General features: G+C 32.6%; 1 protein-coding gene across 1 annotated transcript in view; it reads right to left on the bottom strand.

Annotated features, from left to right (window-relative positions):
* The window catches only part of LOC144847618 (uncharacterized), a 50,065-nt gene continuing 27,204 nt past the window's right edge, over positions 1-22,861 (bottom strand). The window contains exons 3-15 of the mRNA XM_078704068.1: positions 20,708-20,898; positions 19,398-19,487; positions 15,912-16,059; positions 13,920-13,993; positions 13,520-13,731; positions 10,903-11,009; positions 9,291-9,432; positions 8,774-8,886; positions 7,617-8,014; positions 5,102-7,357; positions 4,507-4,593; positions 4,250-4,321; positions 1-3,691 (exon numbers count right to left, since the gene is read on the bottom strand). Coding sequence (XP_078560194.1) covers positions 3,620-3,691; positions 4,250-4,321; positions 4,507-4,593; positions 5,102-7,357; positions 7,617-8,014; positions 8,774-8,886; positions 9,291-9,432; positions 10,903-11,009; positions 13,520-13,731; positions 13,920-13,993; positions 15,912-16,059; positions 19,398-19,487; positions 20,708-20,898 — 3,962 coding nt within the window. The 3' untranslated portion in view covers positions 1-3,619. The remainder of the gene's footprint in view (positions 3,692-4,249; positions 4,322-4,506; positions 4,594-5,101; positions 7,358-7,616; positions 8,015-8,773; positions 8,887-9,290; positions 9,433-10,902; positions 11,010-13,519; positions 13,732-13,919; positions 13,994-15,911; positions 16,060-19,397; positions 19,488-20,707; positions 20,899-22,861) is intronic.

A 22,861-nucleotide genomic window follows, 5' to 3' on the forward strand; every position in this document is an offset into this window, starting at 1 on the left:
TATCTTTCATATGTACAAAATTTAATTTTTGTAGACAAGAGGAAATATTGTATCGAATATTTGATTCTAGTTTTACTACCAGAACTCCTCACTCAAAACTAAAAGGCGACAAAAAGATAATAAAACTACGAGGTAAACACTTGTTTCACATCGATGGTTTGGGTATACATCCCAAAATAAACTAAAATCTACCAAATAACATTAATACTGAGTTTTTTTTTAACTTACAAAACAGAGATGTAAACATGAAAGTTTTAAACTAATTTAATATTTATGTTTTCATTTAAATTGGCTACTATGCACAACACTTAATGTAACATTTACAGATACATGTAGGAATCGTCAAATAAGGCTTAATAACCAAAGTAAATTCATTTGGTGGGCTTCAAACGAGAAAATAATGAAAAACATACAATATTTGTATGTAAATTTACAAAATGAAGTTATAAATAAGAACAACTGGACACTTAAGTATAATATGACATGCATATATAAATCAAAAATTGCGGAAAACTTATGCACCAAAAACGTAAAAACAGAAATTATTCATCATGATTCAAACTATACTAATAAATTGAAGGTGATGTGTGATGAAGCTAAAAAGCACCACAGTGTGAATAATTAACATATGCAAATCAGAAATTTACATGTTAGAAACACTTGTGTAAATGTAAACTAGTGCAAATGTTTTTATCTGAACTAATAATTTACATATAAATGTGAATATTTGCATATTAATGCATATTCATAAATATTTATAAATATGAATTCAACATTTACATAAAATGCACTTGTATCAACATAATTATAAATGCGTAAATTTGCATAACATATGGATTCATATTCATATGTGAAAACTATATATGTATCACACATTATAATATCACCTAATTATAATATTTAATTAACAGTAAATAAACTAATTTATAATATTACGGTTTACGCAAAAAACGGCCACGAATTGACTTACATTAATAGGTAGCATTTACTTAACTTAATTTTAAAAAGACAATACAAATTAAATAACTATATTGAGTAATGATTAAACAATTTCAGTTTGTTTTTGTATAAATTGATTATTTGGGAAATGAAATGCTTTAATGTAACACAGTGCATGCATACAATATTGATAAACCAGCAAAAGCCAGAGGCCTAGGGTGGCTTCATAAGTGTGCACCTCAGCCTACTGAAAATAATGTTTTACACTTTTTAAACTATCCACTTATATCTTTAAAGACAATCAACATTCCTTAAGCCACAGAAAAAAAAATCATAGTTTTTAAAATATCCACTAACATAGGATAAAAAAAACTCTTTCCTTGGCACCGCTAATACAGTAGTCAAAATGAGAAATTGGTAAATTGTACATTTTAAAAGCTATATTTTTACATAAAATTTATTTATTGGGGTTTTTGATGCAGCAAAAGTTACAAAAAAGCATTATTTATGGCCAATATTGGCTTTACAAAATGATCATGTGAAAACAATAAAGAGGGGCAACATGCATCTCCCTCCCTTCTGAGTCTTTACCTGTTTTTGTTAAAAATCCAATCTATAAAGGCTACCATAACTTAATTAAAGCACTTGCTTTGACTATATTAATACTAAAATATTAAATGTATTGAAAGAATTTCAGTTTAGTTTGACAACCAGCGAAGAGTGAAATTTCACTCTTTCCTGGTTTAACAATGCATATAACATTAATAACAGACGATTTAAAAAAATGCTGTCAATCACTCGGATGTGACAGCTTCCATTTTGTTCCTAACTACCAAATGTAATAATAAAACATGACCTATAACAACATTCATTGGCACATGTTTTTAGATCATTCATAGAAAGTAAAACACACACTTTTTAAAAATAAAAACATTACACAGTATATTACAGTTTTTTTCACACAAAAAAAAACAGACTGAAAAATATGTACCCTGACATTATAACTAGATATAATTTGTTCAGTAGCTTCTGAATAATAATTTTTCTAAAAAATAGAATATAAAAACGATGAATTCAGGAAAGGCATGTAACCATGGTAACCATCTTGCAGCAACGATAGACAAGTCTCCACCATGTTTGTCTCCCTCTATTGTGATGAGTTCACCAAACATGGAAAACGGTAAATTCACTAAGTAACTGTAATAGATATATTTCAGAGTGTAGTGATTTCAAAGTGTAAATAGCCATTTCAAAGTTTGAATTGGTTTTTGCCTAACATACCCTGTATCACATGCTAAACACTATTCATGTTCATGAAAAAATATTCAAGTTTTCCAGAGTAAGAATTAATTTTTAGCAAAAGTTCTTTGTTTATTACAAACACAATAATCTTCTAATTACTCCTTATCAAAACCCAAATTCAAAATTTCATTCAATCTATTTAAAATATGCAAATTCATGCAGCTGAATATGAATTTATTCAAAACAGTATGTAAATTAGTATGTAAATTTCCAAACAAACTCTATACAGCATTCCTGTAAAACTTTGGCTTAGCTTTCAATGGAAATTTGATTTATTTTCAAATCTGTAGAATACCCAGCATTGGCGGATTATCTTTAAAATATTGTAACCAGTGTTATTCCCCCCGATATATAAAAATTAAATATATAATTTTGAGTTGTCATTTTCAGAGCAATTCGGTGGACGAAGAAAGCACTCACTCGAAGAATGCACTTGTTAGTATCATTGTAATATTTTTTTCTTATAAAATTTTCGTTATAAATGACTTGATATTTTCGGTAAGTCAATTATACAAATAAGCATGCATCTTTACTTTGGCATTCTGATTAACAAACTATTTATTTGGTTCATCTACTCCCAAAATGGGAGGCTTGCTTAAAAACAATAAAGGAGCCAGCAATGTTTTCATTCATTAATATCTCTAATGATAATCAATCATTTTTCACGCAATATGTAACTCACTTGACTTAGTATATGAAGTTATAAATACAGACACTTAAATATTTCAACGAACGCTGTTCATATAGAGGCTGACGTAAATGGGAGATGGTATTTTGGAAAAAGGAAAACATTAATTATATAATATATAATCAATAAAAAAAAAAAGAAAATTAATTTTAAACTTAAATTTTAAAAAGGGAAGCTCATGACTTAATGGAGGGATTGTAAATTAAAAGACTTAATTTGACAAACAAAAATAATTTTGGAAAGAATACTAAAGACTTTCTATTTCAATGAGCTGGCCCCTTTACCACAAGCAGACAAATTTTTGGTTTCAAAGTATACTTAAATCTAGAAATCTCATGCAACATATTAAATATTAATTCGTTTTAACTGCTCGGCTTTAGGCTGCCATCATTAACTTTTTAAAACTTTCTTCATATCGTGTAAACAACGCTAATGTTCGCTTCATATGATTGATATATCACGATAAAAACATCATACTTGTTATGTAAACTTGCTGACAATGGTGTAGCAGCTACTACCTTGAAAAATCCACTTAAAACCAACTGATAATCTAAGATCTTACAAATATTCCAAAGGCTTGTGACAAAAATTATAACCATTATCTCTAATACAAAATCAAACTACAGCTTTGTATTGAAATGAAGTCATAATTTCAAGATTACAAACTCGTAAATGTACTGATCTTGAATGTTAGTAGAACGTTTGACAATTGTCGCCAGGTAACACATTCTGCGACAGTCCTGTGTTTGGCGAATCACCGCCCTGTAAAATAAAAAATGCATTTAAATGTCAACAATTTTGCAAATAACATTTAAGTTAATCACATATGGGTATGACTAAAAATTAATTGCACCAGTGGATGCAGAGATCAGTGGGGTGGATGGAAGGGTGGATATGATGGAATGGCAAATGGAAAAACAATACCGTAAAACCTCAAAAAGAAGCCCATCGGGCCTCTTTTCCAAGATGGTACAGGCTTCTCTTCGGGACTGACTGTATTAAAAGAAATGTACGATCATGACTGTTATATCAATATATTTAAATGATCTTACAACCCTTAATTATCTCAACAATCAAGCCTCATATATTTATTCTACTTATTGTTTTCCAAATGTTACTTTGATTGGATATTGTATCTTCTTCTTGTCTGCTTCCTTGGCAGGGAATGAATCAATAATCATAAAATGTATAGCAATCATTTAGAAAAGAAACCTCCTCATCAATTAGCAAAAGCAATCCCGAAAAGAAGCCCACCCAAGAGTCCCATGGGCTTCTTTTCAAGGTTTTACGGTACTAGAACAACAACAATATTATACACACCCCAGACGGTGATGAAAAGACAGAGTTAGGCGTCAACTGCTGGTGTTCAGGACTGCTGTAGTTATCAAATATCTGCAAGTACAAAACATAGATTTTAAACATTTAACATTTTCTATGACATGTTAGATTTCACCTAAAAGTTAATTATGCTCAGGCAATTCAATTATGGCCATAGTGGCTATAACATGCGTTTGCTGCTATCGCTATATATGCCAGTATTTGGCAAAGTTGGACTGAAAAATGGAAGAATTACTTACATTTAATGGCGAGTTATAAGCAGTTCCGCCGGAGTCTGTTGAGAGCCTAGAAGAAGGCTCACCAGTCACCCTCATGTTTCTCTCATCCTGTAAACAGGAGGTAAATTATTTAGATAAAATTGTTATTATTACTATTATTCTACAGTACCGCATGAAAAAAAAAACATTATGAAAATAGGTAGGCTATTTTTAATTATTTTATTATACAAAAACACTCAATTGTGCAATTAAGCACATTGAGATGGCCAATTAATTTATGTCAAAGACCAGTTAATGTTTGTGACCCGTGTCAAAATTATTATACTGTATTTACTGCAGTAACTATATTTTAAACACTTTTTTGGGTAATACACAATTACAGTGACTGCCTCATCAACTAGTACAATGATACACTAAACACATACATTATTGCAGTAAAAAAAAATGAGTTACTGCAGTAACTCATTTTTAACATTTTGGGTAACACGCAATTGCATCAATCATTGCCTCATCAACTAGTACAATGATACACTTAAACACATACTGCAGTAAAAAAAAAGAGTTACTGCAGTAACTGCAGTATAATAATTTTGCCACGATCCCTTAAATATCTTACCATTTGTTTGTTTAGATGCATGTCATTCCCACAATACACCATGTCTACATTATTCATTCCATAGTTTTGCATTTGTTTTGGCATTGTCATCTTGTTAGCAGAAATGAACCTCTGCTCATTTGCAATAACCATGTTCTGTCGGTTCATAACTAAACTTGGGTCAAAGTTATGACCCTTGACACCTTGACCCGATAATGCCATCAGCTCCAGCATTTCCTGCTGTATCCTGGCTTGATCCATTTCTGATGTTCTCATTCCCGGATTGGTTGAATATTGACTTCCATCCTCTTCCATGCCTTGAAAGGCAACATTTCCAAAACCCTGATTTCCTGGAGTTAACATTCCACAATTTTGTTGATTTACCATTCTTAGATTGTTCGTGCCGATCATTCCCGAATTTTGGGAATTCATCAAGATTTGATTCCTAGTGTTGGCAATTCCTTGGTTTCCTGCAACTCCATGTTGATTTTGAGTAAATTGTATTCCTTGAGTTCTGGAATTCATTCCAAGTTGATTTTGCGGGACTGACATAATTCCTTGAGTTCTGGCATTCATTCCTACTTGATTTTGAGGGACCGATGTAATTCCTTGAGTCCTGGCATTCATTCCAAGTTGATTTTGCGGGACTGACATGATTTCTTGAGTCCTGGCATTCATTCCTAGTTGATTTTGCGGGACTGACATCATTCCTTGTGTCCTGGCATTCATTCCGAGTTGATTTTGTGGAACCGATGTAATTCCTTGAGTTCTGGCATTCATTCGTACTTGATTTTGCAGGACTGTGGTTCCTTGAGCCCTGCCATTCATTCCTAGTTGATTTCCAGAGTTCAGATTCCCTTGACCCCAATAGTCCAATACATTAGGATTATTCTGAGTAGTGGGAACTCCTTGATTTTTGGCATATACTAATTCATGATTACTTCTAGAATTTGGAATTCCATGCATTCTCAAATTATTCATTACTTGAGAATTTGTTTGTCCTTGATTTCCAAAAGTTTTAATTCCTTGATTATTTACCGGAATCTCTTGACTGTTGATTCTTTGATTTCTAGCACATGGAATTGAATGGTTCTGGATAGGTCTCATTCCCTGTTGATTCTCACCAATCCCAGTTTGTGTTATTCTTTGGTTTTGTAAATTCCCAAATCCAGCATTACTTATTCTTTGATTACCATTCATCATTTTATACCCAGTGGCTAAACTCTGCATTTGATTCTGTGCAATTCCTGTTGCTTTTGTATTGGCAAAGTGATTGTTTGTTGGCTGGTTTAATTCATGCATTCCGTACGGATTTCTTGCGTTCATTATTCTTTGGTTATCATCACTTATCATACCAGCTCCATTCACCATTGTACTCTGGTTTTCAACAACCGGCATTGTTCCGCCACTCATATTTTGTGCGGTATTAAAAGCTACCTCACTGAAATTAGGCTGTAAGGAAAGTTCTGTATTTTCAATGGGTATCATTCCATGATTTCCAGGTGTTTCAAAGTTGGACACGACCGGAGAAGCATATTGATTGAGCGCCGATTGCATCGGTCTTCCTTGAGACATTAACGACATTGAATTTCCTGGAGCGGAATTCGTCCGACTAGGGCCATTTGGCACGTATTCTAATGTATGAGTTCGTTCTCGTTTTAAGTTATCTGCAGGGGGTTTCTGTGGGTTAGGTTGTTGTCGAGTGGTATGTACTGGATTTGTAAGCATGTCATGCAGCTTGGATCCACTTGCCGAAAAAGTGTTCTGAAGTCTATTTCCTTCTGGAAATAGATTTCTGCCTGCTTTCTGTAATGCATTTCCACACTTTTGTTGAAAATGTGTTTCGTTGGGTAAACTATTACTAGCGAAGGACATACTATTTTGTTGGTTCATATCTCCGCTATTAACGCCCTGAAACATGATCATCTCTTTTGAGTCAAGATCTTCGGTCGCGTTCTGCTGTATACTCTGCTGCATACAGGAAACAGACGCAGTATTTTTAGGCACATTTGGAAATTGGCAAATTTGGCTTGGCTGGTTATGTGACAACTCATGCGTATCAGTAATGTCCGTTAGTCTGTCAAGAGGCTTAATTGTATCATCAAACGATGGGATATCAGAATCATAAATGGGCACACCAGAAGAAAGCTGATCGGTCAACATTTGTTCACTGTGATCCGAGATCATCGACGCTACCTGCATCACATCAGCATCGGAGAAGTCAGCACCAATATCGGGGATCTTTAATTTCTGTATCTGTTTAGTACATCTTCTTACCTAAAAAATAAATCAATTTTTAGTTTAACTGTTTCACACATTATGTGTAGGGAAAGTTAAAGCTAAATTAATTTAGCATTGTATGTACCTCTTTAAAACATAAATAGCTTCAGTATCCATTAGTTTTAAGGAAAATGCTCTTATTTGTTTTCGTACTATTTTCTAGTTCTGTTTGTGATTTTGCTTTAGAACCAATCTCCTGTTGGTTATGCCCCAGATCCCCCACCAACCTCAATTCACTTCCCACTCTGTAAATTACCTGTGTTTGTAGTATGGTATTCTGTACTCCGTCAGGGTCGACAAATGACTGCACAGTATCAACTCTGTTGCTAGTACCACCTGGCAACGATGTCTGTACCACAGTACGGATAGGTGGCCTGGATCCAAAACCATTTGGGGGCTGCATATTCCTCGGTGTTACAACTGCTACAGCTTTTGGAGTTGTATTCTGTGGTCGCATACCTGGCGGTGGCCCTCTAACGGTGGGCATACTGCCATTAGGTGGTCCTCCGCCAGGAGGCATACTGCCATTAGGTGGTCCTCTGCCAGGGGGCATAGCACCGTTAGGTGGTGGTCCCATTGCACCAAAGTTTATAGGTGGACCACCTTCTTTCCCTATTTGTGGTTTGAAGCCACTATTGATATAGTTAATAATTTCTACAAAAAGAAAACAAACACAGTATATATTAACTTTTTTCACAATGCAATTCAGCCCGTAGCCAGAGGAGATAAAAGAGTTCAAATGGCCATTTCAAACTAGAGACTAACAGCAGAAGTGATGGTAAATAGGTCTACTAGCCTTACTCATGAAGATTTGCAGAGGAAAAAAAAGAAACAAAAAAATCCTGACTGCAGGTTAACAATAATTAACCCAAAGCATTGCATCCATCAAAATGACTGAAAATACACTAAATATATTGAGGTTATTTCGAAAAATAATACTATTACTCGGCTTCTTTCCGTTTATATTCTAAGTCCTATCCTACCATACCATTGATGGCGCTTTAAGAAGTATAACAATCCACCCTAAACAATAATACATTATTAGCAATAATGAATCACCATTGAAAGATTGTATAAAGTCAGTATATCCAATATATTGGTCATATCTGTAGATGACCAAATACATCAATTACAAAAAAAGATGCTGTTTGCTGTCTCAACAAGAAGGTACTATTGTGATCCATGGATTAAAATCTCTATTATTTTAAATTTAGAAATCAGGTAAGGTAATCTTAACAAACATCTCAGTAGGCTATTTATTGCTGAATAGGTGTTCGACTCCAGCTCTACACCATAGAAGAGGAGGATCCCATATCTATGTATGTGATCTGAATTATTTATATGTATGGTATGTATGTATGTATGTAGTGACATTTATACTGCATGCAAACTACATAGTTTCACTGGTCATACCTTTAGGCATTGGTGGATATGGATTGTTCATATCATATAAAGATGATTTTGTCTTGAAAGGAAACTTAAATGGATTCCTTCTTTGTTTATGATACTGCTCTCCTTCTTCATCACTAAATCATTATAAACAAATATACATCATTATCAATATTTAAAAACAGAACCAAGGATAGCATGGTAAAGCTGTGTCTACACTATCAAACTTTATGTGTATGTGCCCATAATATATGGACATGATGATGTCATATTACTACCATGTTTGAACATATCACTACCATACTCGGGCACAGCACACTTTTTTGTCAAACTAGTTTGATAGTGTAGACATAGCTTTAAGCATTTCCTGTAAAACTCAACTGAACTGGCTGGCTAGAGAGAGACCTACATTCAGACCAAAAGTCGATACCTGGAGATATGCCTGTGAAGTGAAATCAGACATAAAGTAGGGGGTGGGATTAGACCCGATGTGAGATTATACCTGAGGATATACGGTTCTAAATCAAAATTCATTTCATACCTCATGGGCCTGTGAGTGGACACAATGTAATCTGGTTGGTCATTCTTGTACATCAGTCTAGGCTTCACTTGGACCCACATCCATTTTCCAACCTTGCGATACAAACGGAAATAGCAGTAGTCGATATCTCCTTTGCGCAGCACTATGACAAAAAAACACATCATTAATTGACGCAGAGATTACATAATTTTATGTTTGTCAGAGAATATTGTAAAATTCTGCTAATTTTCTGGCATTAATAGATATTCAAAGTGAACAATTTTCGAATCAATACAAACAGAATATGAATTACGAAACTGGAATGTGTAACACTAAATGTTTCCATAATTCTGTATATTATATAATAGATCTGGCTTAGTACTCATGTCATATTGCTGAAACTAGGATAGGTAATTTTGTATCTTTGTTTAATGATTATCACATTTTATTTCAATATATCACCTTTGAAAATATACTATTAAGCTCTGGCTACACTATCAAACAACAAAATGTGCCCATATATGGACATGATGATGTCATATCACTAACATATTTTGGCATATCACTAACATATTTGGGCATATCACCACCATATTTGGGCACATCACACTTTTTTTTGTCAAACTAGTTTGATAGTGTAGACAGAGCTTTACATTGATAATTTCGATCACTCAATAATATTATATTACTAAAATAGAATAATATTAGAAAATACCACTAACAGGAAGATTTCAACGGCCTTCAACTTCTACACAGGCATCAGGACACCCTACACTTCCTGAGCCTTTCCTGACATTTTCCCAAAGGCATAGATTATTTGGCCACGAAAACATTATTTTGAAACTGGTACATATAATGGACGCCTTACAACGCTATATGAAAACTACATGTATTGCCATATTTAACAAGATTTCGCATTTATTTAGGTTAAGTTAAAACACCATGGTTGACAACAAGGGTAGCTCATAAGCCAATTCTCTATTACAACAAAAACCTAAAAAAAAAATGTCCTTGGGGACACCGGATTTATAGTTAAGATTACCGGTGCTCAAAATTAAAACTTTGTTTTACATATTATAGGTTTATCGGAAAATTTATGTCATTGAATTTTGATATCAGATCAGTGGTAGAATTTTTTAATTACCGGTGCTCAAAATTAAAACTTTGTTTTGCGTATCTGTTTATTGGTAAATTTAGGCCATTGACAGAAACTAAGTTTGATATCAGATCAGTGGTAGAATTTTTTAAGTATTGGTACTCAAAATTTAAACTTTGTTTTGCGTATCATATGTTTATTGGTAAATTTAGCCTCACTCGTTCCATGGTTCTGGGGATAGAACAAGTCTTCTCAGATAAGGACTATAAACCATCCAGTGTACACATGGCTCATGTGCACTTTTAAAAACCTAATACATCTTTTGAGACGAGTAGGGGGTTACTAGTTCACACACTGTGCCACTGTCGAGGACATACGTAATGGCGCTGTAGTTGGCTGCCGGTGACACGATGGGACCCTTAGGGCAGAAGAATGTTGTTGAAAAGGTGTAACATCTAAGTCTAAAGTGCTCTGATCTTCACAAAATAGCGTCATTAAATGCTGCATTATATATATTTAGATTCATTGTATACTTACGGTTATTATGGAGATCAGAAAGGTAAATCAAATCTTCATAATGTATGTAGTGATACCCTGGTAACTGAATCAGCTCTAACTCACTGTAGCCCAACACTTCAATACCCCTGCAAAGAAATAGAAATATATATGCTAATATAAATGTGGCATACATTACTTTTAGCTTTTTAATTATTTTACTTTTAATTGATTTACAGCATTTCTAAACACCCAGATGTTCCAGTTTATACCGTGTCAAATACAGAAAATGACAAGCTTAGAACTGTTCACCGCAATCTGTTAACAAAATGTATGTTTCTTCCTATAAATGTTGATGATGATCTTATTGTCGACCCTCCACCGGTTGACGACAATTCAGAAGCCGAGGGGAAAGGGGTACCAACTGAAATTGAGAAAGAAACACCAGATACAGAAAATATAATACCTAGCAATAACATCCCTAGTTCAAATCTTAGTGACACAGAAACTTTATCTAATACAACAAATACACCACTAAGACCAGTTCGAACCCGTAAAAATATTGACAGATATGGCTTTACATCAAATCAACACATTTTAAGTGAAAGTCTAACTACACCTATAACCCATCAACCACAGTCAATGTCATTATCTCTGTTTGAGTTTTAATTATCTGTGACAAATTGTATATCGTTTTATAGTGTGTGTTTTATAATAATATCATTTATTTTTATTTCACTGTATATCTTTTATCAATAGTTTTAACCTAAGTATTATTTTCCGTATTTTTGAAATTGAAACATACAGTGTGTTATTAGATTGCCGTAAACATTATTTCATTGTAACTGTATTTCATTATGCTATATCGCCGTTTCAACTATGATTTTAAGAAGTAATATATTTAAAGTTTATCTTTTATTCTATTTGATTTTTTTAATAACATAGTGTTATGTTAAATGTGCTGTTAAATTTTGTAAAGAAATGTCAGGTGCCATTTCCTGAAAGGAGGGGTGAATGTGGCATACATTACTTTTAGCTTTTTAATTATTTTACTTTTAATTGATTTACAGCATTTTGGAATGCTATTAAGTATTTTGTTGATTTGTTTTTGACTTAAAATGTGAATAGACACCACATTTACTCCCCATAGGGTAATCTGGAAATGCCTGTGGTCCACTATTTGTTTATAGGATTAACCATTATATAATCTTTTGGTCATTGATCTGTTTCGGCAATCAATCAATTAGCTTTAATTCCTGTTTTAGTAATTAAGTGTATTTTCTTTGTTCTGATAATGATTAAACTTAATGCAAATGGTTTGGAAGAGCATTCGCAGTCAGAGCCTTAAGTGAGCAACATCAATAAAGCAATTTCTCACACTATATTTTGTACCTGTATTTGAGTCTTTTGTGTTTTGCACGTCGTGTAGTAGTAAAGGTTACACAAATAAAGGTGGGCGAAAATTTATTTTGATACTGGCCATACAGTACTAGAACAAATAAAAACAAAACAAAAAATGCAATCAGTTTGTATGGTACCCTCTAAATCTCCCCCAAAAGGGGATTTGCATCCTGAGGGGGTCCCCTTGAGGCCCTGGGTTCAAATCCATTAAAGGGCCAACTGAGACAAGTTTACTTCTAGGTTGGTCCTCATTTTTATGCTCTGTATAATTTGTATGGCATTTGTTGAATGAATGAATGTAACAAAATAGATTGCCAGAGAGTTGTCTACTGATAAATCAAGCCTTGATGATGTCATAATATATATGATACAAGGGCTAGAAATTTACCTTTGTATGCACTTGCAAATCTAATAGCAAATTGATAGTTTGTTAAGGTGGATTTCAAGCTCTATGGTATAAATACATTTTGCAGCCTTTATGGACCACAAGGCCCGGAAGAATATTGGTATATAAATAACAACAATAACATGAAAAAGGATACTGCTTCTGAAACAGTTCAGTTTTGTTTACTTATCCCAATTTGTCAACGGTTGAACTATGAATAATGTGCCTACTCTAACTAGTCACATTTCAATTAAATACTGCACCATGTAATTAGGAAGCTAATAATTAAAAAGAGTCACATAACATGTCTCTCTTTTAATAAATTACCCATAACAAACCAGAAATATTTAAACTAATTAAAGGCAATATATAGGGCCAATCAGGAAGTATTTAAACAAAATTAGCATTTCAATTTCTGAAGATTTTATCAATATTTTATGTAGAACATGTGTAAAGACAATTGTTCCTCCCTTAACCAATATATTTAAACTAATGAGAGACAATAGGGCCGATCAGGAAACAAAATTAGCATTTCAGATTCAGAAAATGTATCAATTACATTTACACCATGTGTAGAGACAATTATTCCTGGCTTAAACAATAGCAGTATTACATAACACTAAATACATATGTTAATTTTGTAAGAGTTTGATTTCAGTATTGTGTTTTGTCTCCGGCCTATTTAAAAACATTATGAGTCAGTACCATAATGAATCTATTTAAGTAGCAGCGTTCAAAACGTTGAGATTATTATCAAAAAGTAAAATGATCTTCAAATATTAAGAGACTCCTTTAAACCAACAATCTTTGTTATTGTTAATAAGCATAAGTAATCTAATTTCAATTAGCACAAGATTAAACTTTTAAACTTACATTTTATCGGTAGCTAAGGGCTTAAAAGACAGATCATGCTTTGTACGGAATATCGTGTTCCTGATGTGGATCTCTACGATTGAGTACTGTTCAACGGGGCAGGCTAGGGCGAACAAGGCTAACTCCGGCGGGTCTTTGTCGATGGGAATGCCGTCCTTACCGCGCACACGTTGTCCGTAAAGAGATCGTAGCTTTCCCGAAAACTTGAGTTTCTAAATATAAGACCATAATATAATTAGCGTATTAATTTAGGCAACTTCAATAGAAAATTGTTAGCATTTAATGTGTTATAGATATTATTGAAGTGATCTTTATATAGTAAATTTATTTTATTCCAACATCAACAAGACGTTTGACTTAAACCCTTTAAACACATTTTAAGGCACCATTCCCTTCTTACCAGAAAACCTGAAGACTCATCCAAGAGGCATCGAAAACGGCATTCAAAGTTCCGATTTACACTATCATTGTGATCTGGAAAAAGGGGAAAACGATGATATTAACAGAATATTAAATATGAATTATCGGTTTGTTTATTTTTTTCTATGTTAATTATGGTTTAGTGAAGAATAACCAAATACAATGAACAAACATCTGTTAATGCACTATACCATATTAAGCACAGTGTATCACGTTTTATGCTTATCTTTCATGATTATCGTTTATCATTTCTGAAAGGTATGGTCGTTCTCCCACAACTAAACATAGATTATTATTATTATATCATTTTTAGTTCTAAACTGGTATATATGTTATACTATCTATATAGCACAAATGTAAATATAATGTAAAAACATCTGGCATATGGTATACTAACTACTGGATGTTGTACATTATCAATATGTACAAAATATTACATCTGTGGATCTACATTAGAAACATATTCTATATGCATAATGCAGATTATTATTATATAAGGTTTAGTTCTAAACTTGCATATAGTTTATACAATTTATATAGCACATAGAACATCTGGCATATGGTATGTTCAACTACTAAACTGGCGTAAATACAATCTATATAGCACAAAGGTAATGTAAATATAATGTAAATCTGGCATGATATGTTCAACTACTGTATATACCAGTACATACAAAATATAACATCTGTAGGCCTACATTAGAAACATATTCTTTATGCATAATAAAATGACTCAGATAGTGGAGTACTGACTCATTGTAAATGGGCTTCATGTCAACCACATATGTTATAAACATAATTGTAATAGTTGGCAAGGAAATGTGTACATTAACGTTTTTGAGACATGGTGGACGATTAATGATGATGGGTGAGCACATTCATAGGCATTGTTTTACCATGCAAATTAGAGCGATGCTTTTAAAATTAGAAATTAATCATTTTGATCTGTAATCATTTGCATTTTAGGAATACAATGTCTATGTATGATATAATATGATATGATGGACACCACATTTTAAAGCTTAAAGCTTCCAGTGGGATACCCCTTTTCTCATTTATTATGTATTATTTTATAAAATGTTATCTTTACTTTGTTTTTATTTGAGAAATAAAATTTATTATTGATGATGATGTTCTTGTAATACCTTTTTGATGTTCCATTCATTTTATATAACTTGTGTGCAATACAGTACTGTATGTTCTCTTTTAAATTTTTTTTAAATTGTTTTATTCTCGACGTTTAAATATGTTTTTTACGTTTGTTATATAACTTTTGATATTTTATATATTTTATAAATGTATTATTGTAACAATTCAGCTTTTGCTGCCACTACAATTTGGTTTTAATAAATAAACTTTGAATAATAATAATAATAATAACAACCTGCGATTCCAAGCTTCTCATCAGTTACTACTAGCTAAAAAAGTCAGGCTGATCAAAAATCCAATTTAGGTTCTGAATATTTAACTTAAAGGGAAAGTCCAGGTTTAACTTCTTCTGTGCTCATAGCAATGTGCACTTTAATACATCAATAAACATCTAAAAAAACCCCTTTAATGATTTTTACAAAATTACATTTTTCTCATTTTTAAATAAAGTGTATTATGAAATCATTCAAGCATAACAGCCATTTTTGTCAAAACAAGAGTCAAATGGTACTGTGATGTCACAAATTTAGAACTCTTCAGAAAAATGCTGGTAAAATGCCAAGTTCCAAGGTCCTACAAGTGGATTGGACAGAAGTCATATACTGTACATCACCATAGTACACCATAACATGTTGATTTCAGCTCTTTTTCTTTAGCTCTGTCTACACTATCAAACTAGTTTGACAAAACAAGTGTGATGTGCCCAAATATGGTAGTGATATCCCGAAAGGTGGTAGTGATATGATGTCATCATGTCCATATATGGGAACATGACATTTTTTTGTCACATAAAGTTTTAAAACAGGTAACATTAGTTACTTACGCATGAGTGAGGCCGCCTGTAAATCCTGTGCCATGCAATCAGACGACTCGGACATCGGAATTAAAGGATCTGCGCTCATCTGCTGTCGGAAGTTCAAGCGGTCATCCTTATGAATCAACTCAAATACACATTGGTGCATTACATCCGCCTATGTAAAAAGTGCAATATTACATACATTATATTAATATATTAACATACCTAAATATATTCTTGTCATTTGGTTGGATGATTGTGGGTCGTGATTAAAAATGATTAAAATGTTTTTTTTTAAGAAAAATGATTTGTACCATTACACTCACATTCACATTCGTAAAACATATGTTTATTGTTTAATTATAGGACTGATTTTAAATTTACTATACTATTGTATTGGCGTATATTATAGGAATATAAATCGAAGAGCTGCATAGGAAGGACATAGGAAAAAAACAAGATCAAGAAAAAAATAATTATTATAGGAATAGTCTCATGAGTCGTGGGAGTGCTATCACTAGTCTAAAACACACCTAAAATCTCTCAAGGTGCGTCACTTTCAACCTACAAACTTCTACACACTAAGATACAAACAGCACACCTGTCATGTTGAAATGATAACGATAGCGAGTACCTTTTCCTGTAAATCGTTAACATTTCAATGTTTAATAGATTAAACTAATAAAAGCAGGCCTTAAAAATTGCATTCCTAAACACATTAAAGCCTGTTTTTTCGTTAACAATAATCAGCGATCTTCTACTTTAACATTTCAACTTTTGCGATACATCTATAACACTGTATTGTAAGATATCACAGTGATTATTGTACATCATTTTTTTCCATTCACGTAGGTACAGTAAGGCCATTGAACAAATATATTTTGATTTAATTATTTACTATTATTATTTAATAATTATTCTTTAAAGTTTTTAATTTGTTATCCCTAACTGTCTGTCAAGGCCAGAGATTGGATTGATTCATTTAGCATAAAATAAAGTAGTTTTGATGCTTGATAAATGATCAATAAGGTAATTTATAAAGACAAAGGAAATCATTAATTTCTGGTATAAGCTTCCTGGAAAGGTCAAAGCTTGACATTATTATAGTGAAATAGTTTAGACTAACTTAATTTATTGCTGCCGTGTATTTACATACACTGTACTATACTAGTTTCTATAGACTCCCATGATAAGGCAAATCAAAATCTAAATTTCAAAAATTTACAATGAAAAAGATAGGATATTAGGTTCATTTTAGAATGTTTAGGCCTAACTCTCTCTCTATTTCAAAACCCTAGATTTGCCACTGAGATTATAAGTTTCTTTTATTCATCCATAAGAAAATATAGTAAAAAGCATAAAAAACATAAATAACAGAGTGAAATATGGACAATGAAGGAGAGAAAAAGCAACTACCTGCCTATCGAGCTCAACTTCCATGAAATTACTACTTAGTTACTAGTAGAATAGTAAATAATTTACTGAAGGTGAAAATAGTTTCAACTGCATAATTTATCTAATTAATTATTTTCAGATACACATACTGAAATAAATAAAAATAAAAAAAAAAACACAATTTGGAACTTTTTTGGAGAAACTTGATAAACAATGTTTGTTGATGAACTGATGTGTCAGTCATTATCATGAATGTCACAATGTTTGTGACTTGCAATTACAGGCCAGCACCATCGAGTCTGAGCAGACCAGCGTTGGGGTACATACTCAGCAGATGAACCAACAGCTGTGAGTACGCATTTGAAAAAAGAAATGGTGATGTATGGAAACATACCACTGGAAACACACAAAGGAAAAACCAACCTGTTTGAATATGTTTATCAATGATATGGTATTGCCTAGTCATAGATGATTTGATGGGTTTACGATGATGTAATAACAGAGCTTTGCCAATCCTCAAGTCAAACAAATGATGACAGGAGGAAGGGGTACAATTGTGATGTCAATGCCTAAGCCTTAGAAAACAGCAGGCTTCTCTTGATAAGCTGACAGAGGGGAGACAACTGTTAAGACCCTTCCTAAAGTTTAAACGACCCCCACCTCCCCGTCTCATTAAATTTGATTTTATTTAATTTGATACCATATAGGAAGAACAAACACAAAGAATAAACAAAAAATGCAATCATTTTTATAGTACCAGGTATATCACTCTAAATCCTAAATTAATGGGATTTATCCTAAGAGGCCGGCCCCCTAAAATATGGTTAAAAGAGCAAAAAGATATATTATCCTACAATGGATGCAAAATCCTATAGAAGGGACGGGTAACTGAAGGAAGGGGTACAAATTACTAGGATAAGATGTTAATAACAGTCATGCAAAGTTTAGTGAAAATGCCTATTATTAGACAAACACAAACTTTAGCAAGTAAACAACTCAATATTCAAAGTTGTATTATTTACATTTGTATAGTTTACTAGCATCATTGCCGCATAAAGACAACAAAAATACAGGCTCGTAATGAACTTTGCATAGTGCATAATATGACTAAGGCATTAATGTTTTATTACTTTATACTCCTGGCTAAGTAGACAAGCTGGAATCATCATATGAACCACTACAACAGGTACCAGCTTAATAGAATAAATGTCAGTTTAAAGCAGATTTAAAGAGCATATCTTATACAGCAGGTAAAAGTACATTAAACTAACGTTTAACAAGAAACTTGTACTTGACATTGCTCTTGTGTGGTCGAGTGGTTAAGGTCAACCTTATAGCATGGGTTGTGTGGGTTCGAGTCAATCGAGCATAGGCAAGTAATCAACTCTGTCACAACATATTGTACAGAAAACATGATTTTGTAAATTGTACTGTTTTTTAGGTGAAAATTGTTAACCATATTTTTAAATATTATATAAAGTTATGAATTAATTGGTTCACACAAAAAATAATGATCATAATAAAAAAAAGTACAGTTAACTTTGAAATAATATTTTACTATTTACTTCTGCTTATGTAGACAAGTGGGAATCAAAACATAATATATAAAACATAGTTTAAAGATGTATTGCTCCAATGAAAAAAAAATTAAACATAAACAAAAATATGCAATTTTAATGTCATATTTATATTTTTTGACCAAAAAAATTGGATTGAAAGTCAATATTATTTACCTGAAAAAAACAACAAAAAGTCAAATTGGCTGCCAGCAAATGGGTTTTTGATTGAATTTAACCATTTATTCTGTCATTTTATAAGTGAAAACATTATTTTTCTTTGTGAAGTGAATATCCTTTATTAAAACTACAAAATAACCTTTTTTTTTCGTGGGAATCACCCACCTTTATTGTAATTTCTTCTCTTTTTTCAGTTATGAACGTATTCAATTACAAACCGATGTAAAATATTCATAATAACCTTAGTCTGATTTAATTAATCTTCATTTGTCATGTTTTTTTGGGACAATACATCTTTAACTACTGTATACTTCATGATGCATACAACAACAATGTTACTCATTCTAATTTTAATTGATAATGGTTGCGAAATTGTACATACATCTTGAAATCCCAGGTAATCCTGTATGGTGCTTGACACATAGAAGATCTGGCCGTTCTGTTGAATGACTATCACAAACCCATTGAGAGCCTGCAATGAAACATAACAATGCATAACAATAATTCACCTAGAGTATTATTATGACTAAAAACGAACGAAAGTTGTTATTGATGTTGTGCCAGCCTATTATCTCACAATGGGCTTACTACTGAATCACTAGCATATTATTACATAACTTCATCAGGAGTGACTCATTATAAAGAGACAGGTAGTATACAAGTTGCAGACAAATGGATAAACATTGAATTCATAAAGATAATTTATTTGGACCCTTGGGACGATATTACACAGTTGTTTTATAAAATAGTTCATCTACTAAGGAAACACTATCACTGTGTATTACTAATATAAAGATCAATATCTTTTAATATTAAAGCCATTGAGTCTGTTCTCATTAGTAATTGTCAGGTTAATTCTGATATTGACCCAATCAAGGAAGTGAGAAATCATCCTCACTCAAAAAATTAAACACAGTTTTATCCCTATCAAAGGTGTTTTAAATTATTGGCTATTAATTTAAATTTTGATGAACATGAAGATGGTTAAATAAAAATCAAATGAGAATTGCAATAGGAGCAAGTGCCCTTTCAGTAGAAACTAGGCCATGTCAGTTGTTACGGCAACTCGTATCAATACTTCTAATCACTCAGGCAATTGGTTCACGGTGATTTCACCACAGGTGCGCCAGGCCCTCACTGTGCCTCCGCTAAAATAAGATCAACGTGACCCTGGACAGAGTAACTGGGTTGCAAGTTTCAAGGCCAAACAACCCTGGCAATGAAAATGACTGGTACAAGAAGTACATAGGCTATGAATATGATGACAACTTTTGATAAATTACATACTGAATCAATTTATTATATCTTTTTATGAGCAAAAAATATGCACTATTCTTAATTCCTTTTTGGCAATAAAAACAGAAGGACAAACGATTACAAAATATAAAATCATCTATATTGTATAATCGTTCAAATTATAAATTAATTTTTATATCATGGGATTGCTGACTCTTATTAACTTTAGCAGTCCCTGACCAATTCCTCTCTGTATATTTATATATTATGGTTTGTTGGTCAAGTAACAATGATGTAGCAAGGATGATGGCAATGTAGATTGGTGGTTATTAAACATACTTTAGAAGTCATGATCTCTGGTTCAAATCCTGGTATAGGTCATGTTATAAATGCTGCTACTTGACAGTTTATAGACCATACCAATTTTATTTTAGACATTTTAGCAGGGTACTTTACCTGGATCAACATCTGGCCCTCCTCATTGGATACTAAATCTATCCAGTCTTTTTCTTTATCCTGTTTTTTGCATTCAATGTCAAACTGGTTAGGCTGCGTTTGTCCAGCGCCTGGAAGTGATGCGGGAGCCGTCTCAATTGATTGACGTGAGATGTCAGCATATGATGGCAGCATACTCTTGTTTGGAATAGCTGTTGAGAAATTTAAAATAAATAAATATTGTTATAATTACAAGAAAAAAACAACAAATCTTTTGTGATGTGTTTTTATAGTGAATGAGCCTGAATATAAACTTGTACTAGTTCTTATACAGAAAAAATAAATAAATAGTGTATCACAAATCAAATAACACATATTGAAATTATAATCTAGAGAATGACTACTAGCAAAATTGCAATTATAACAGCAACATTAGGGGCCCCTGAGCAGCCTCAATGCAAAATATTTATAGTGTCCAGGCTCCATTACATTCTGATACCGGTGTCATTTAAAAAAATATATTTATATCTTTAATTAAACTTGTTTGTTCCTATGTGCTGCAATAGCTTTTATCCTGAAACTTTGTTCATATGTTCAATAATATTAAAATATACCCTCAAGGATAATGGTCGTCTAGCCTACAATAACAATCAACAAATTTATATCATTGTTAATTAAACACCAACACTAATTTATAAGCGTGCAATATTTTTAATAATTTATTTATAAGTTTGTTAACCCAGATGCCTGAATGGCTCATCCAGGGTTGTTTCATTTCTCAAGGCCATTCTTGATTATGTGTTTCACACTCTTAAATACTGCTGGGTTCTGCTGTATCAGCTGAGGATTGAAAAGCACGCAGAGAACAGATCTGTTTACAGTAGGCTATTACTAGATTATTTTCACCAATTTGAAAGGTGAACCTGGCAACCATCAATGTTTTAATAGTAGCGTGAAGTGGTAGATTCTTGTTGGGGATTTTTTTTTTTTGGGGGAAAAAAATGAGGTGTGGTTTTCTAGTAGGCCTATGTATTGCAAAACTTTCTATTTCAGCTGGATCCTGGTATGATATAATAGGTCATAAGGATGTTTGATTGGTATCATTCCCATATATTTCATGGGATGGACGATCCTGTTTATTAAATAATGGGGAAAAACCGGTACATGTATGCATCTATACACACAATCAACAAATACTAAATAAAAGCATAACGTTAAAATGAGTAGTTCTTTTCTTTCAAATAGCTACATTTTACATCAAATTAACCTGTTAATGTTATAAATTTAATATGGTTAAACTGATTGGATGAGCTGTACATATGGTAGTCAGTTCAGTAGTCTTATTGTGTTACATTTAGGTCGAAGATTCTCATCTATTGTTTATAGTATTAATGAAAAAAAAATCATTGACATTATTTCTTGAATACCACGAAACAATCGGCATAATCAATGATCTAAAGACAATAGAGTCTTCCTATTGTGTTCTGATATTTGCCATAAATCCAGACAATACAGTATAAATCACAAATTGTAAAGTGTAAAATCCTACAGAAAAATATCTAACAATATGGAAACCACAACAAAGGCAAGACCTTGTATTTAGCAGTGAACGTCAAACTAGAAATAAAACAATTTTTCATGTCATAAAGGTCTGATTCTATTATTATTATATTTCATTTTGACAGATTTATAAAAAAACATTGTTGATATGACATGCATAAAATACAGATTTCCTTGCAAAACTGTTTTATTATTGTTAGTAGCAACCTGGCTTTAATGGTTAGAAACAGGTTGTACAACTTTAATGTGTTTTTGTGATATCCAATCACATTTGAAAAATAGTGTCATATGTCTTCATTTTTTGTGTTGATCATCTTGGGGAAATGGTACAAAAAAGGAGAGTGGTGCTGAAACAAAGAAAAAACACAGCAAAGTTATTTATAGAAGAAAGTAAAGTCAAGAAGGAAACCAAACTGAAAAGAAACCTGACAAGCTTTCCCTTTCAGATACCACAATTGAAAACCTTCGTATACCTCTTGAGAAATCTGCCGAAGAAGATGGCTACATGCCAACAATCTGGGCAATCAAAGTGCACAGTAATGATGAAAGAAAGAGGAGATATGCAAGTGTTTTTGCAGGCCTATCCACAAAATGCCCTCTGTGTTACTAACTGGG

The sequence above is a fragment of the Antedon bifida genome, chromosome 7, assembly GCF_963402885.1.
Source record: "Antedon bifida chromosome 7, ecAntBifi1.1, whole genome shotgun sequence".
Lineage (NCBI taxonomy): Eukaryota > Metazoa > Echinodermata > Crinoidea > Comatulida > Antedonidae > Antedon > Antedon bifida.